Source organism: Prenolepis imparis, unplaced genomic scaffold, assembly GCF_030444845.1.
Source record: "Prenolepis imparis isolate NDT839.2.m4 unplaced genomic scaffold, iyPreImpa1.0 SCAF_1, whole genome shotgun sequence".
Classification (NCBI taxonomy): Eukaryota; Metazoa; Arthropoda; class Insecta; order Hymenoptera; family Formicidae; genus Prenolepis; species Prenolepis imparis.
The window spans coordinates 20,409,998-20,427,655 of record NW_028141159.1 but is presented as its reverse complement, the minus strand read 5'-3'; the positions used below and the strand labels follow the sequence as shown (position 1 = coordinate 20,427,655).

Here is a 17,658-nt window from a genome sequence, read left to right as displayed (position 1 = left end):
ACTTAATTAAAAAAAAAAACAGCGTTGCAATAATCACGCAATTTAAACACCTTGAATAACAAACTTTATTTACATTCGTATTTTAATACGTCTATTACCGAAACCACAGTGCATTCAAGTATTGATGAGACATCGTCTCGCGATTTAATATTGCGAATAACTTGTCGTATTCTCGCACAAAACACACATACACGCGCGCAAATACACACATACATACACACATATACATATTCTAACGATTTATTCGCAAGTCCCATTGCGTTCCTCATTAATTTGATATCATTGACACAACGTCACGCATCATTAGCTCTTCGATACCGATCACAAGTTAATTCGGCGTCAAATACTACATCGATTATATCAATTAACGTTTCAACGTCGTTTCATTCCGTAGGGGATTACATTACTGAATTCACTCGAAATGCGATATCCCACGTCAAATGTGCCGAGGATACATCTCTACGCGCATATACTTAGGCAAATAATACAAAAATAATTCCGAGGTACACATTCTAACACCTCATATAATATCGGAATAATTTCTTATTTAATTGGCAGATCGTAAAACCCTCCCTTGACGTATCGAGTGGATCAACATCACATCATATTGGAAAGAGCATGCGACAAATCAATTTGTCAGCATTAAATAGCCGATTAAGTAGCCGATCTAAAATATATAAGTCATATTTTATTTTCCAATATATTTAGATTTTCGTAAAAGAGAAATATAACTATTAATTATCATTATTTGCTTTTTACACGCTCGTCGATATCAACGTTCGAAACTGCTCTAATTTCGAATTTATCCACGACATTGTGATCCTTGATCCACTCTATATCTTATATCGTCTTGAATTTTTTTTCTTTTACGTGTTCTTTCCTTTTCTTCCTCTTTTTCTTCCCCCTTTTTTTTTTTTTTTTTTTTTGCTTCCGTACAATTTATCTTCACAGGCTAGCTTGTGACATATGTATTAGGCACAGGGGAAATCCTGATTACCAAAATGATTCGCACAAGTATACGTGGAGAGGGATGAGATATATACTCTAATAACGGTCCCCGAAACTCTTTTCCTCGCGTCCAAAATCGAAAGCACGATATTCTAGCAAGGCATCGAGATTACGTGTAAAAAATAACGTCTCCGTCTCTAAGCGCGTTCGTAATCTTAAAGGTATATTCTCTCTCTCTTTCTACTCGATGTGATTCCTTACATATATAAGGAAATAAATTTATCTCTTTCTAGCTAATTTTACATGTCTTACGAGCATTCTCGCCGCGTTCCATGGACACTATAATAATTTTTTTTTTCTTCGGAAAGTTCTATCTATATATTTTACAATGCACACGCAATTATATAATATACACGACTTCCAAATCTGATCTCGCTTCGAATGATATATCGCTATTCGTCGTTTAAGGGGATACATTATTACGTCTTCGTAATGAAAATCGATAATTGTATCTAAATGTCGGATTAATCGATACACGTCGGTTTCAATTAACGCCATTCCTTCAATAAACCGCAGCAAGTCGATTCAATGTATACAATTATTTATTTAATTGTATATGATCGTGATAGGTTCATTTCTTTATATTGACAGTCACATCATTGCTGTAAATTATTCCGATTTCATTTCAGATTTTAATCGATTTTTAAACATTGACATAAATATCAAATTGAAATTTATTGCGAAGATTTGACAAGACGTTGGAGAAATTGAGAGAGAGATCATCTCTTTCTCGCTGTATAATTGTATAATTGAAAGAAAGATATAATCGAAAACAAAAATTAGAAACGAAATCTGTACTGTTCGGTATTTACAACGAATAACTCGAAGTAATAATGAGCAAGCAACGATCTATACATTCAGCCAGTCTTTTTATTAATCGAAACGCACATATTCTACTACATCGAGTGTTCGTTTCGAATTTATTATCTCTCTTTCATTATACAATTTCCGGATACTTTTAACACAATGCGATGCTTCTATATATTCATAATCGGAAGTATTCGTCCAAGCATTTTGATAGGAACCAAATTTGTGTATGAATTGTAGAAGGAAACGTATTGTCATAGTAAATTTGGCACAGGAGCTAGTCGTGTATGTGTGTGTGTGTGTGTGTGTATGCATGTATGTGTGCCTGCGTATATGCTACGCACCTATGTATATATACTTCGAAATATACTTCAGCAGGCAGTAGATGCTTAGAAATTCTATCGCGACGCGACCCGTTAGACGCATCAAAAAAAAAAAAAAAAAAAGAAAAGAAAAGAACTTTCTCCCACACTTTCTTCCTTAACATTATCGTTATTCGAGTTATATATTCTCCAGACATGTATACACACTTATACTTCACACAAGTATATACATTCTACAGGATTTGATGCTTCTTAACTTCTTGTCTTCCGTGGAAAATCATCATCTACCGACTGTCAACCCAAGAGTTTTCTTAAAAAACAGACAAGCATGGAATAGAGTTTCTCGGTTTCTATACATATAATGAGAAATCTAAATATCTCAAATTAAAAGAATCTTCACTTCTCGAGGATAACGGTGATGTGTAACGCTTATTTATATATATTGATTTGAAATTCTGCTGCAATAATAATGTTTTGCTCAAGTTTGTATTCTTTTAAATATAAATGTGCGATTGACACATTTTAATAAATCTGAATGATAATTATTGATATACATAGATAATATTATACGGGTTTCGTGTGCCACGTACCAAGGATATTATTTGCATTGCGATTATTATAAACATATCGATAACTCTTAAAAATTCGTATTAGTCGTATATTTCATTTTAGAAAACACAAGTTCTATCACACTTTGAACAGAAATAAAAATTGTTAGTTTATCATTAAGAGTCGGCAAAACTATAACTTAAGAAAATAATAATAATTATTTTTCAATTTATAATAACGAACTCTTACGAGAGCTACATTCGTATAGTGAAATAATAAGAATAATAATATAGTAATGATAATAAAATAATTATTACAACTGAAATAATAACACATTAAGAATAATAAAAATGGTAATATAAAGACGCTCAGATAATTAGTTCTCTGTACAATCTTATCTTAAGTCTCTCGTGAAGAGAGAGACAGAACTTCTTTTCTTAAATAAATTTGAACAATTTACAGGGAACCTTATTATCTATCCAGTTAAATTGCGTTGTCGCAGTTGTCACGAATCGTAGTAACATTTTCTTGAAGAATATCTAATCACAATGTGTAAAAATATGAGCGATTAGCGCTGTTATATCTAATTTTATAGCTTAAGTGCACGTAAGTGTATAAACAACGCGGTAAAGCGATCTGGTGACAGCGATTTCCCTCCAATTTCTCCTTTCGTTATTATACGATAAACGTGTTTTTCTACGGTTTTCCTTTTTACAAACTATTAAACATGAATTGGACAAATCAAATGCCACCAGATTTATATATATAATGTGTACTTATATATATATCACTTATATGGAGAAGGATATAAGAGAGAAGAAGGGAAGCAAATACCCGAATAGTTTGACAATTCCGAATCGAATAAACGACTGTTTCGACTAATGAAACAGCAGCTAATTCATTGGACTAAAGTTTTCGTAAACACTGTGCGAATATATCACATAATTACACCCGATTTGCCCCGCTCTACTAATTATAAGAGAACTCTTTTTGAATTATCGTTTCTATTATATAAGAATAATGACTTTATTACACGATTGAGAAACAGTTACAAATTTTGCGCGAATACATTGCACACATCGAAAGGGAATACACACGGTGAATTTGAATCGAAAGGGAATACACACGGGGAATTTGAATAGAAAATATAATCGGATTTACAAGCCACTCCAGAAACATTCAACTAGTGGACGTGACTTGCGAGACCGTAGTAAAGGGCGTCACTTGGTACAGGAAACACCTGTTGCATACTCTTACGGGTTTCGTGTGCCCGTAACGAGGCAGTGGGACGTTGTTGCTGCTGCAACGACCGCAAAACACTTTACCGCAGTTTCGGCAATGGTGCCTACGTCGAACGACCGTGAATCCCGCCTGGCAGGCCATGCATCTTGGCGCATCGTTGTCCGGAACCCAAGCGGGCGCTCTCTCGACGCACTCCTCCCCCCTCTCGGTCACGGGAGAAGCTGTAGAAAAGAAACGAATGTGTCAGTTACTCGATGCAATTATGTAAAATGAGAGATATTATTCGGGAAGTACTATATTTTTGTTAGGGGGAGAGAAGCTTGACGGATCTGTCCACGCGAAAAAAAATGTTAAATTTTGCTCGGAAGTCAAATACATTGAGAGAATTTTCTTTTAAAATTTACTTTGAAAATCATGGTAATCGTGGGATAATATGGTATGGAAAAAATTTTATAAGAATGTCTCTGATTAATATTTATTACAATAAAAATAATAATATCTATCACAATAAAATATAAAACATGTTTGATTAATTTTACTAAACTGCATGGTAAAATTAATCAAACATATTTTATATTTTAGATATTATTATTTTTATTGTGATAAATATTAATCAAAGAAATTCTCATAAAATTCTTTCCATATCATTATTTATCCCACGATTATCATGATTTTCAGGATAAATTCTAAGAAAAAATTCTCTCTGTGTAAAAATAATTTGACGTGTTTAGACTAATTTATATGCAAGATTCAAATTTTAAAATTCTGAAAAATGTTCATAGATATTAACGTAGGACAGACCCATCTCAAGCGAAATCTCACATGAGCAGGAGAAATAAATATATCCGTACTTCGGTCGTGTGTCAATGCGGGTTCCTCCACGTCTTCGTATTCGGGCAATGATTCTTGCCGTTCGTGAATACTTCCTGTTTCCGTTGTGTCGCTTGGTACGATCGTCGATTGATTCGTGGAAGCTGAACTTTCATCTTTCGATCCTTCGGTGTCCTCTATTATTTGACTACTGTTCATGAGAAAGACGCACTTCAAAATATTCCGTAAATCCGACGCGAAGTTTGTTTGCAATTGATCCGCCACGCCCGCTATGCAAACGAAGAGGCGATGGACCAGATCTTCCGAGGATCTGAAAAAGAAATGGTAGTAATAATAGTAATATATATTATAATCATAAAAATATATTATATTATTTATTAATATATTATAGTAATAATAGTAATATAAATTATTCTGTTTTGAAACTCATGTAATCTGAGACTCGAAGGATAGAAAAAAGATGAATAACAAAAGATATAAAATAAGAAATAATGAAAAATTAAAAAATAATGAAAATAATTAATATTAGAAATAATAATGAATATTTTCAAATATAAAAACATCTAAGATTAGTTCAAAAATGTAGTGAATTCTATTTTTCGTACATTCTACTTACGTGTACATTCAAAAATTCGTGAATTTTATAATAAAGCAGTGTCTATAATTGAGCGAATAATTCTTGCTTGCTCCTTGATTCGCTTTTATTATCTTTTTTTATATTTGTTAACATTTAATTATTTAAATCCAATTAAATTAAATTTTTGTCGCCTAATGTTTAACAAATATGATGTCGAATCGTTTCAAAGCACAATCACAATAGAATATGTAATGTACGTAAGAATTTTATATATAAAGACCGCGCGAATAAAGCAACAATGTGTGCTCTCTTACCGAAACTTGGCTCTGATTTGATTTCTATTTGCGATCTCGGCGGCCTGCATCGCCAATGCGATCTCCTCATCATCTTGGCAGTCGCTGTGAAACTCGCTGGTCTCCGAACTCGAATCACAGCAGCTCGAACAGCTGGAACTCGATGCTACGTTGGGCTTGTAACTCAGAGATTGATCCGAATTTCGCACACCGGATACCGTCGACGCGTTAACCAGTCTCATCGCTCGCGCGGATCTCTGCGAGTTGTTGTCCTTCGCGTGACGAACCGTACTCGCGGTCGCAGCGGTCTCCGCCACCAGGCCGGTCTTGTCCGTCCTTGGACCTAGTCCGTCGTTCATCATGAGATTACCGGAGCTTCCGTTCCCTCGTTTTCTCTTAGTAGACTCCGTGCGCGCGTACTTGTCCCGCTCGTGCTTCTCCCTCTTGTCGACGTCTCTCCTCTTCATCCTCGCGATCTGCTCCGACTTCGATCTTCTATGATCCAACAACTTTCTGCTCTGCGGCGATGAGTTTCTGTTCGCGCAGTGCGTCCCGAGATTGCAGCAGCGTTGCCCGGAGCTCGGGGTGCTGCGCGACTCGAAGTGATGAAGCCTCGGGCTCATGTGCGGACTGTGACTGCCGAAGTTCGGCATCTGCCTGGTACTTTGACCGAGATGCAAGTTGACGTTGAGGCTTGTCAGGCGTGGATTCAAACCTCGGTCCGTGGAATTCGATCTGGAGCTCTCGGTGCTAGTGGCCGATCGCATGATCTGCAGATGTCTCTTCTCCGCGTCTCTTCTGCCGTGATGGGTTCTCTGCGTGTTTCGGTCCGCTAATCTGTGCTGATGTCGCCGCCGTTGCCTCTCGTCCCGCATCTTCTTCGCCGCTGCTTTGTCCTGCGCGTACTTCTCGATCTTCTCGCCGATCTTGTCGATGCTCCGAGAAGTCGACGGGCAGTTCTCGCATTTCAAATCTCCCCAAAATTCTTTCTTGGAGCTCGACGCATCGATATTCAAATTGAGATTTTCCCAATTCTCGGAATAGTTTATCTGGAAGGTGGATTGATTGGAATCACAGAGGGTCAATTGGCCGTTACCGTATGCCACACCGATGAATTCCTCGTTAGTGCCGTCGAAGTTCGACGATATTCGTGGAATGTTCTTCCCGTCGGATTCGCCACGTCCGTTAGAATGCAAACCGGACACCTCGATCGAATGATCCAACGCTGCCTTGTTAGCGCTCCTCGTGCTGCAAACGCACGAGTTCGCGGAAATGACGGGATTCTTTCTCTTCGGCGAGTTCATATTGGAACAAGAATAACTAGTGTTCTCCTGCGTGTCCTCTTCATCCGAAGCGCCGCATCCCTCTCTCTGGATCTCGTTGGCGAAGGTCTTCTTCTCTTCCGGGCTCTTGTCGTACAAGCTAGTGTTCTCGGACGATATCACCGTACATATGCCGGAGTCCGTTTGTTCCGAGATCTCGTTTTGACATTCGCTCGAATCCAGCAGAAGATTCGAGAGAGTTTTATTCGCCTCCGAGATGAGTCTCTTAGAATCTAGATCTGGTAAAGAATTGTCAGGTATGTGCGCGGCCTCGCCGTCCACGAGACTTTCGCGAGTTACTTGATTAAGCAAATACTGCGTCTGCGGTATCTCTATGTTGTCGGAACATCCCTCGAGCATGTGAGTTACGTCGGGGGTGATAAAGTTTCCCCCATTCCGCGTGTCCTCGACGTTATTCGCGGAAGTGCTGCTTCCCGCTACGTCCAGTCTCACAATGTCACTTCGCGCCATAAAATCGCAACTCTCGCTGGTATTATTTTCGCCATTAGAAACCGAATCACAGTCACGAGGAAATCGTCCATTGTCACGCAACGCGTCAGAGAGCTCGCGTCCGTATTGCACTTGTTCACCGACACTTTCTCCATCACTTTGCCGCGTCTTTTCGTCGCTATTACACATTACCTTATTATCACACCCATCCGAGGATATGTTTAAGTCTTCGCGCCGAGTTTCCTCGTCGTTCCTCTGCTTTCTACGTTCATCTCTATCCTGTTCGCGCTTCCCGTTTGGCGACTGATCGACTCTCGAACTGTCTTCGTTCAACGATTTAACCGCGTCACTCGCTACTTCGTCCATATTATTACCTGTATTCTTTGTCACGGTGTAAAAGTCAATGATGAACTCTTTGCAATTCGGATAACCAGTATAAAAATTATGGACATATTCCTCCAAGTCGGGTATGTCTTGACACGCTGATTTCGTCGACTGCGTAATCGAGCTCGATGGCTCTTCGTTTGAGCATAACAGTTTCTCCAACATGTACAATTCGCGATTATTTAACGTCCATAATAGTTCTCTTATCTTGAGAAGAAGAGTCTGAAAATAAATCATATATCTTTGTCAAGATAAAACAATTTTAAACAATATTGTTAGCATTTAAATTTGAAAATAAATGTGACTCTTATTTATTAGATGATCAATCATTACAGGGGATATTCTTGTAGTAATACCATATATTATATGTATATGATTGCACAAATTTACATTTAGCAGTGTTATCCTTATTATTTTTATCAAAATAAAAGAATCAATTATCTTTTAACGTGATATTAATATATTTATTTATATATTTTTCTTTAAAATGTCTCTTAATAGAGGCATTATCTATCCTTAGGTTAAATTCTTTATTACATTTATTACCTACAAGTGGCGAATTTACAATCTTGTGGCGTAAAATAATTCCATTGCCAGCATTTGTAATGTTGAGAGCGCAACATAATATCTTACTAAATAAAAAAGAAAAATTATTTTAAACAGTATACAAAACATAAATAAGTGTGCATAACGTCATTATGTAAGTTAATAAAGGTTAACATTATTAACTAACATAATGACATTATGTACATTTATTAATTTTTTGTATACATTTTAAAGTATTTTTCTTTTTTATTTACTTAGAAAGTATGTTGCGCTTTCAACATTACAAATGCAGGAAGTGGAATTATTTTACGCCACAAAATTCTAAAAGCACCACTTGTAATCAGTGTGATAAAAAATTTAAACTAACGATAGATAATGCCTCGATTAAGAGGCATCTTAAAAAAAAACATATAAATGAATATATTAATAATGCCACTTTAAATGGCGCTTCAAAAGATAATTGGTTATTTTATTTTGATAAAAATGATAACACTAACACTAATAAATATAATTTTTGTGCAATAATATATACAGTATTACAACAAGAATATTACCTATAATGATTGAATGTCTAATAAATACGTACAAAATTAATGTTACCGTTAGTTTAAATGTTTTATCATACTGATTACAAGTGACGCATTTAGAATCTTGTGGCGTGAAATGTTCCCAAGTTTTACAATGTTGAGTACGTAACATAATATCTTACTAAATAAAAAAGAAAAATTATTTTAAAAAGTATACAAAATATAAATAGATGCGCATAATGTCATTATTAACTAATGGTTATTTTATTTAAATAAAAATAATAACGATAACACTGCTAAATGACTCTTGATTATCAGATTACAATCATAGAAATAATTTTCGAGTCTCTTACTCTGAACGGTCTAAACATTTCGCTTATAGTATCGGACGAATTGAGGCACAACGGTCCTCCGGGCGGCGCCAAGAGTCCCGAGACAATAGCCAATCGCGGAATAGTAAACATTAAAGCTGGCTCATAGTTGTCCACATCCGCTTGGTCCAATAATCCACGCTCAAGCGCTCTCTGCAAGGTCTCTGAGAATAGCACGCATACGAGTTCCTGCTGCTCGTACTCCTTCGTCGATTTCACCGGTACCATCGCGCCGACGTAACATAGCTCAAAATCGGCAAAAAGCCGATCGAAGATCTTTAACGACTCGATGAGCTTCTCTAAGGATGGTTCGAGCGGATTTTGTGTCTAACAAAGAGAAAGATGTTATTCATTATTCACATAATCATCTGAATAATTATCAATAATTATCTTCTTTTTACAAAAAAGACCGGCGATTTATCTATCTAGAATAAATATATTTTATTTGCGCATTCATAATACCTTCAAGTTCATGTGGCCTTTGAGCGCGTGCTCTCTCAGTAAGTTCCTGACAATCTCCAACGACTTGGTGAGAGCTTTCGCCAACGGCCTCATGGCCGAGCTCTCGGCCTCCCGGTTCATGATCGATGAACCGGCCGCTAAGCATTCCGCGCCGAACCAGAGCTGCCCGGCCAGATTCTCCTGCATCACATCATCGGGGAACTTGACCCTGAAGTCTCGATTAGCGCGACTCTCGGGTATCAGATCGTCCATGATCTGATTACAGATGGTCAGCACCTTGTCTTGACAGTGTCGCAATTGATTCACCAGCGTCGTGCATCTCTCCGGTTCCTGTCGGCCGTCGAAGGAGTCCAGCTCGCAGGCGACCGCGTTCAGCGATTCGTCAGCGTAAAAGAATTGAGCCAGCAGACTTGTGTCATCCCTCTGTAACGACAGAAAAAAATATCGAGTTGGAAAATATTTTTATACGCTTGACAAAGGGCGTTTTTTAGCGTTTAAAGGAAGATTAACCGCCATGCTCGCGAGATTAAATCGTATTTTTTTATCCGTGATCTCCCACCCACGTTCTCACGTGCGAGGGATAAAAGTTACGATATTTATAAACTAACGATAACGAGCGCTTATATCTGAACAATGAAACTGATTGCTTTTACGTCATAATAAAAGGGGGTCGGACTCACGTCACAATTAAAGGGTGCGACGACGAGAGCTGCCGCATTATTCCCCCTGGATAGGTTCGTACTATCGATATATGACATCGAGCGACATATAGGGTAAAGGGTTCAGTCGATTTAATCGTTCGCGATTAAAACTTTTCCCATCGACCTTTATACGTAACGGAAATAATGACGTCGATACCGCCGACGTAAAGTGCGTCGAAGCGTAAAAGCGTTACGAATTATTAAAAAATTGTTATACAGTCGAATATTGTAGCGCGGTATTTCAAGATGGATCTAACACGTTTGGATCTATAACAAACAACTGATATAGGTCACAATCACGACGACCGTGTAAGCTCTGAATCCCATTCATCGTATCAATGGCCTGCATTTTCAACAAAGTGACGAACCAACTAAAAAATTGCTCGTTTCGAGAAAATCTAGTGCTTCGAAATCCGATTACGACGGAATCCGATCCGAAAGATGAGATTGTCAATATTTCAATCTGCGATAATTAAAAAAATCAGCTATGCTGAATAGAGAAAGAGAGAGTGAGAGGGGGGGGGGGAGATTACGTAAGTAGTAGTTTATGTAAAGAGAGCAATGCGAAGCCCCGGCACACGTGAAGCGAAATAATTTATCCGAGAAAATATATTTAAGGGAAAGATAAATCAAATTGCAAATTATTTACTTTACGGATCATTGATTGTGCAAAGTTCAAACATGGACGTATTCTTGTCTTATCGATACAGATAAGGTCTTATCTTACGGAAAATATACATATTTCGATAACACGAGAAAAAAAAAAAAACGCTCTTATGACACGATAAATATATCGCTCTCTATTATTAATTAAATTTTTTATTAAGCCGGAAAATTCTTTCCGCGAAGTTGAATAAGTAATCTTGTTCGAAGGGGGGAGGGCGAAAGAGATTCGCGAAAAAAGTTTATGTTTTCGCATTTGTGTGTGTGTATCGCGCGTCATTAGTGTCGACTCATCGTGTGCGTGTTCAATAATGTACATGCTTTTTAAGTGCACGTGAATTCATACACACACACACATACACACATACATGACGGATATAATCGATATAGATTTACATACGGATGTACTTGTTATTATTTATTGAATCACGTTGTACTCTGAAAACGCTTGCGTATGCAGCGTGACAAATAAATCGGTTAACCTTGTCGTATCGATATCATATACAATATATTTAACTAGACATATAATGTTACGCGTCGCGGCTCTTTCGCAGTAAAGTAAAAGGAAAAGGAAACTCTTATACGTTCCTGCTCGTCGTTCTTTTCGCTTCGCGAATCGTCTAATAACTATTTCGAGAGATATATGATATAAAATAAAAATATATATTTAAATTTCAACAAGCGAAAAAGACGTGGATGGTAGTTAAACAATTTTTTTCATTGAAACTGATTACTTGTGCGTTCATTAAAAAAATTTTTTTTGTTAAAACTAATTAGTTGTGTACAAGGCATAAATTTTTCTTGGCTACAGATAGTCAAGTAATTTCTCAAAATTCGAGATTTTTATTTTTGATAAACCCCTTTGTTCTGTAAAGAAGCGAGAAAAATATCGGAGCAAAATGAAAATATTGCACCAAATTCTGACACTGAATTTTTCGCATTTGTGGAAGACATGAAACATAATCTTTTTGTTTTCCGTTTTTTTTAGGGGGGAGTAAAAATAATCACGAAAATAAGTTTCTCTTGAAATTCGCGTAATTGCAAAAATTCTTTTTTGTTCGTCAACGATGAAAATGAGAAAAGTTGATGCGCGATGTATAAAGCTTCCATAGTTATCGCCGTTTCGCGAGAGCTTATCATTTGTTTATGTAAAATGTAAAAAGTAATGTAATCAGGCAATCTGTGCTACTCTGATAATTCCGTAGAAGCGCATCTCCCACCATAGTGCGCACCTTTAAATAATATTATTGCGGCGAAAAAGCATATATACATGTGCCGAGATATTCGAAGAGAGCTTGCAATTAAAACGTAAAATTATAAAATATAATATCAATATTTAAATATACATGTGTTATAATATTTAATATCATAAATATAAAATGTTAATGTAATATACACTACCGTTTAAAAGTTTGGAAGCAATCATAATTTTTAAGTTAAACAAAAAGTTATTTATAATATGTTCAAATTAATCGCTTGTAATAAAAGTTAACTGTATATTTCAACTACTTTATATAATAAAGTTCTGTTTCGAATCACATTGCTCAGAAATTCTTAGTTTCGTCAAATTTCGCTTATACACGTATGTATTTTGGTATTCCTGTATTTACTAGACAAAACAAAGTCATTTTGGGATGACTTTGATATAAGGATTAGTATCTTCTGTGTTATTGTCGTATCAATTGTATTCAAATATCGAAAAGTAAAAGTTCTGGATTTATAGTATGGTTTTAAAAAATTACAATTTTCCGTTTTACTTTTTAACATTTTTTTTCTACAATGGCAAAATAGATTTTTTATTTTTAAGTTAGTTTTGTCATATATAATGCTTTGATTATAATAAAAAATCTATAATTTAATTTTTCATGATTTTAGTTAACAATTCCTAACTGCTTCCAAACTTTTGAACGGTAATGTAGGTATTTAGGTATTTGCGGATGTTTATCTATTTCTATTTTTGATGTCGTATGAATAAGATTTTATCGAGATGCAAAATATTAGAATATTGGAACACCGTAATGTAAATATTTGTGATACCGTCGAAATATCAGATAGTAACATTAAACGACATCATTAAATGATATCAGTCAATTCGCGAGACTGCGTCCGATTTATGCAAATGATATCTTATTCTATTTATAAAGAGAGAGAAGAAGAGAACTTGTAAAATATATACGCAAAATAATGTACGACAAAGTGGCCGCGGAAATACGAGCAACTTTACTCGAATATTACACCGCGAATAATATTACGCAGAGTTTACGCGATCGCTTATTTAAATGAATTAATCAAAAAGTATATGTTTCGCCTTCAAAGTGATTTAAATTACGTAATAAACATCGTTAAATGTGTCTGGAGACGATACTACTCAATCGTCTAACACTCGCAATTTACAGATCTTTACTTATACTCTGCATTTAATCGATCTAACAAGCGAACCATTATCATATCTCCGTTGAATCATTTTTTCACCTTGAGATAATAGCGCTCTCTGCTCGAAAGAACCTCTCTCGAATATATAGCTCCATTGAATTTCGAGATTAGGATTGGAGATGATTCGCACCGCGCGTCTCTAGAATGGCGCTTCTAGGAGCCTTTAGCGAATTAACTGTGGCCTATTTCGCAAACGCTGTCATCCGCTGTCGTATAAAACGCACGCAATTTCGGATAAACCGCTCTCTCGAACTCGTTCGCACCAGCTTATCCAGCGAGAAATATCGCGTAAATAATACGGTTGGCGGTTTCGCTACGAGCAACTCGACTGTTCGCGGCGACAATTTTAATAGAAAGTTGCGCGCAGCTACGAGGTTTAAATTCACGGATTAAAGTTTCTCGAAAAACGCGGAAAAACGAAAATTCGAGGCGCGGAAAAATTCCATAGAACGCCAAAGCATCGAATCCGCGTCTCGATCGCGTTTCCGAGATACATCGATCAAACTGGCGGATGTGTGAGTTTCGCACGGGCAACTATTCTCGTGTCATCGGACTCGAGAGAAAATGAGTCGGGGCGCCGCCGTGACTCATCCCGAATATCGTTGACCCCCTTTTTCGCTCGTTCCACCCCATGTCGCCCCATTTCGTCTTTATGTCGTGTCCGCGTTCCTTTCCCTTCGATTTTTCTCTCGCACGTGAATCAGCAGATAGACATATGTAAACTTGGCTTAAATAAATGTCTTTCAAAAATTTAATAATAAAAAAAATAAATCAAATTTATTTGAATAAGAAAATAATATTCGCGTCTCTCACAGAAATCAGTTAACAAAAATAATATAAAATAAATCTTTACTTAATAAATCGACCGCTCGTCCAACAATCTCTCGATAAATCTTCACTCGAGCAGTTCCTCATCTTTCGATCTCTTTTTGCATCTCTGGCCATCTCGGTAGTCAAAACTCGACTCACCCTTCTTTCTCGATATTCCTATCAAATTTTTGCCAGTCATCATCGATTACGGCGCCCTTACATCTTATTCCGAAATTTCTAATTTCCCTGAATTTCGACCTTTGAATCGACGAATTTCTAACTTATCGATTATTTCGATGGATCTCTCTTACGCTTACACATACATATATATATGTATATATACACGCGACTTTCTTTCTTCCTGTCAAATGAGAGATATGAAACGATAATCTATAGATAACCGGCATCGTCGACGTCTTTAACATCAAGAAACGTCACCGGGAATTGACTGACTGTTTGGATAATTTAATGCGAAATTGATTGAGCCTGACGATTCATCCAGTCTTTTCAAAATAAAACGCTTTATCAAACGTTCGCTTTCTCCGACTATTAATAGGAACGTGTCGCGGTCATTGACAGCCCTGATACCTGATTTCTGACCAATCTCGCGCTGGTTTGTGTTCCGTAACTTTCGTGGAAGATTTTATCCCCGCATCGCGCGATCATTTCGTTTACCATCCGCTCGTTTCGCGTGCGACTCTTTGTATCTCATTGAGTTTCATCGATCCCTTCGATATAAGTCCCAACGCTGAATCGCGTTTGAATTCGATTCTACATGATAGTGCGTGAAAATAAATTGCACACGTATGAGGAATGCATTATGCTAATTATCGAGAATAAATTAACAAGCTTCGCTCAGCGAGCGAGAAGATACACAATGTTTATCATGATAAAAAGACACTTATTATTATCTGCTCTCTTTGCACTTGTCGAATGAATCTGCCATTGAAAATTTGTTTGTCCACGCTTGTGATATATGACATCATGATGCGTGATATATACGATTATCTTATAATAGACATGTATGTAATACGCTAATCATTCGAGTACTTTAAACTTTAATGAATCATTCCGTTATCTAGCATTCGTAGAAGCGCGATTTTTCACTTTCCGTTTCCCTCCTATCGTCTAACTGTTAATTAACCGTTAATTAATTTATAACATTTGCATTAATAAAGCGGCGTGATCATAACACTTCCCGTAGCCTAAAGGTACTTGCTCCCCACCGGCGTGTAATTTCGGTGGACGATATTGTACATACACGAGAGATGGAAGATTAATGAAAATAAGCGAGAGTGTCACATTCTCTCGCGTGGAATATTTTATTATAACAGTTTTTCGCGAGAGAGGCGATATTCCGCGATGCGATGTTAATTTCATTGAAATGTATAGCGTGCGAGAATCGGAAAGAAAGTAGGCACCAGGTGCTTCGTGTGTCTCGATATCACCTACAGTGTTATCGCCTCGGAATCTGATTTCGACTCGAGAGCTGATTTGATTATCAACTCGACATATGGTAGTATCATCGCTGTGCCGAGCTGGGATCGAGTCCCCCCCAAAAATTTGACGTTTCCGGATTCGCAGCGAATGAGGTGACGAACCATCTGACGACTTTCACCGTTCGGAAAATCGTCGGATATTTTCTGTCGGGCATTTTCCAACGTGTCTGGCGAAAAATTCTCGTAATTCCATGAATGCCGCGGGTGTACGTAGATATGTACATATACGTACGTGATACCGTCGTGCACGCGCGCATTCACACAGGTGTACGATACGTACATCGTACGTCGTGCCGTGCGAAATTTTCACGAAACAGGTGGCAACAGCGCTCGGGAAGTCCACGATGAACGTCCACAGACGAGAAGAGAGAGGAGGAGAAAAGGAACGAGTGCACGCGTTCGATCAGCAAACGGTGGAGCAAGAGGGAGAGAGACAAGAGAAGGAAAGAGAAAATAGATACTCTCTCTATTCAATACTGGTCTATGAAAGATACTCCCCAGAATACGCGATGCAAATTTAAGGAAGGTAAAAATTTTCGAGAAGCGTCCATTCTGAGGACGAATTAAAATATGCGAAGACCCAAAGGAAGATACTGAAACCTGACGAAAACGTACAGGCGAGAGAGAGACAAAGAGACAAAGAGAAGAGTGAGAGAGATAAAGAGGACACAACAGACAGAGCGAGACAGAGACACGAGTAGCTGATGGGGGTCAGGGAAGGGTACACAAAACGGGACAGGGAAAGAAAACGGAGCAGACGGAAGGTTCGGAGCAAAACGCGTAATATACTCACCTTAGGCCTGTAAAACCATTTTCTGATGGACTCCATCATATCGCGATACCGCTGACGTCATCGGTGTGTGTATGCTGACGGAATCGTCGTCACTGCGCCCGTCGCGATCGACACACTCGCGACATGTCACGTTTTTCCGGAGCCACACTACTCCGGAAATTTGGGCGACGAGCTCGCACGATGAGCGACGATTACTGACAACCACGACGTCGACGACGACGACGACGGCGACGACGACGACGACGACGACGACGACGACGACGACGACGACGACGACGACGACGACGACGACGACGACGACGACGACGGCGACGACGGCGACGACGACGACGACGACGACGACGACGACGACGACGACGACGACGACGACGACGACGACGACGACGATGACGCGACACAGGCTATGCGTACCAGCATTGACGATCGCGAGGATGACGATGATGATGATCGACCTCGCAGTCGATCTGCCTGCTACGTTGCTCACTCGCGAAAACGCATGTCGGCCGAAACGCGCGTTGGTAAAACTGAGGTGACAAGCGTGCAGGCAGAGTGTCCGCAAAAAGACGCAGCTGTCTAACGCGCGTGCGTTCAACGCTACAATCTACAATAGCGGGGAGATGAATCGCTACCGCACGCTGCCGCGTAGCGGTCCAACCTTTGAACTACGTTAATGAACGAAGGATACAAATGAATTTTTTTTTCTCTCTCTTCCTCTCCCCCTCCTTCTCTTTCTCTCTCTGTGTATATGTAAACCAGTATATAATAATATATGCATTGGCGGATCCTGGGGGTTGGGGGAGGTTGGGGTTAAAACCCCTTTTGCAAATTAAAAGAAACAGTTTTGCCCATTATCGACGTCAAAATCCGCTAGTGAATATATGTATAGTAATAATTATATATCGCTCATTTGCTTCAACAATGGCATAACTAAAAAATTGTGACTTTTCAGGAGACACGATTTAATAATAGTACATGTAGCAACCTCTTTTTCCTTGTACTAATAACTCAGAAATTTTTGATTTTTGAGTTATGTCATTGTTGCAGCAAATGAGCGATATATTAAATAT

The 17,658-nt window shown here is 38.1% G+C and overlaps 2 protein-coding genes across 2 annotated transcripts in view; one reads left to right on the top strand and one right to left on the bottom strand.

The window, feature by feature from the left end:
- Positions 1-17,658, top strand: part of LOC145935602 (uncharacterized) — a 177,090-nt gene that overhangs the window by 102,192 nt on the left and 57,240 nt on the right. The gene's annotated exons all lie outside the window — the stretch shown is intronic.
- On the bottom strand, positions 48-16,797 carry LOC145935573 (lateral signaling target protein 2 homolog). Its single transcript, XM_083037062.1, has 6 exons — positions 16,592-16,797; positions 9,693-10,115; positions 9,213-9,557; positions 5,652-8,008; positions 4,781-5,070; positions 48-4,150 (listed from the first exon to the last, which is right to left on the bottom strand). Exons 1-6 carry the CDS (start codon positions 16,628-16,630, stop codon positions 3,867-3,869), a joined length of 3,738 nt encoding a protein of 1,245 aa, XP_082893188.1. The 5' UTR covers positions 16,631-16,797; the 3' UTR covers positions 48-3,866.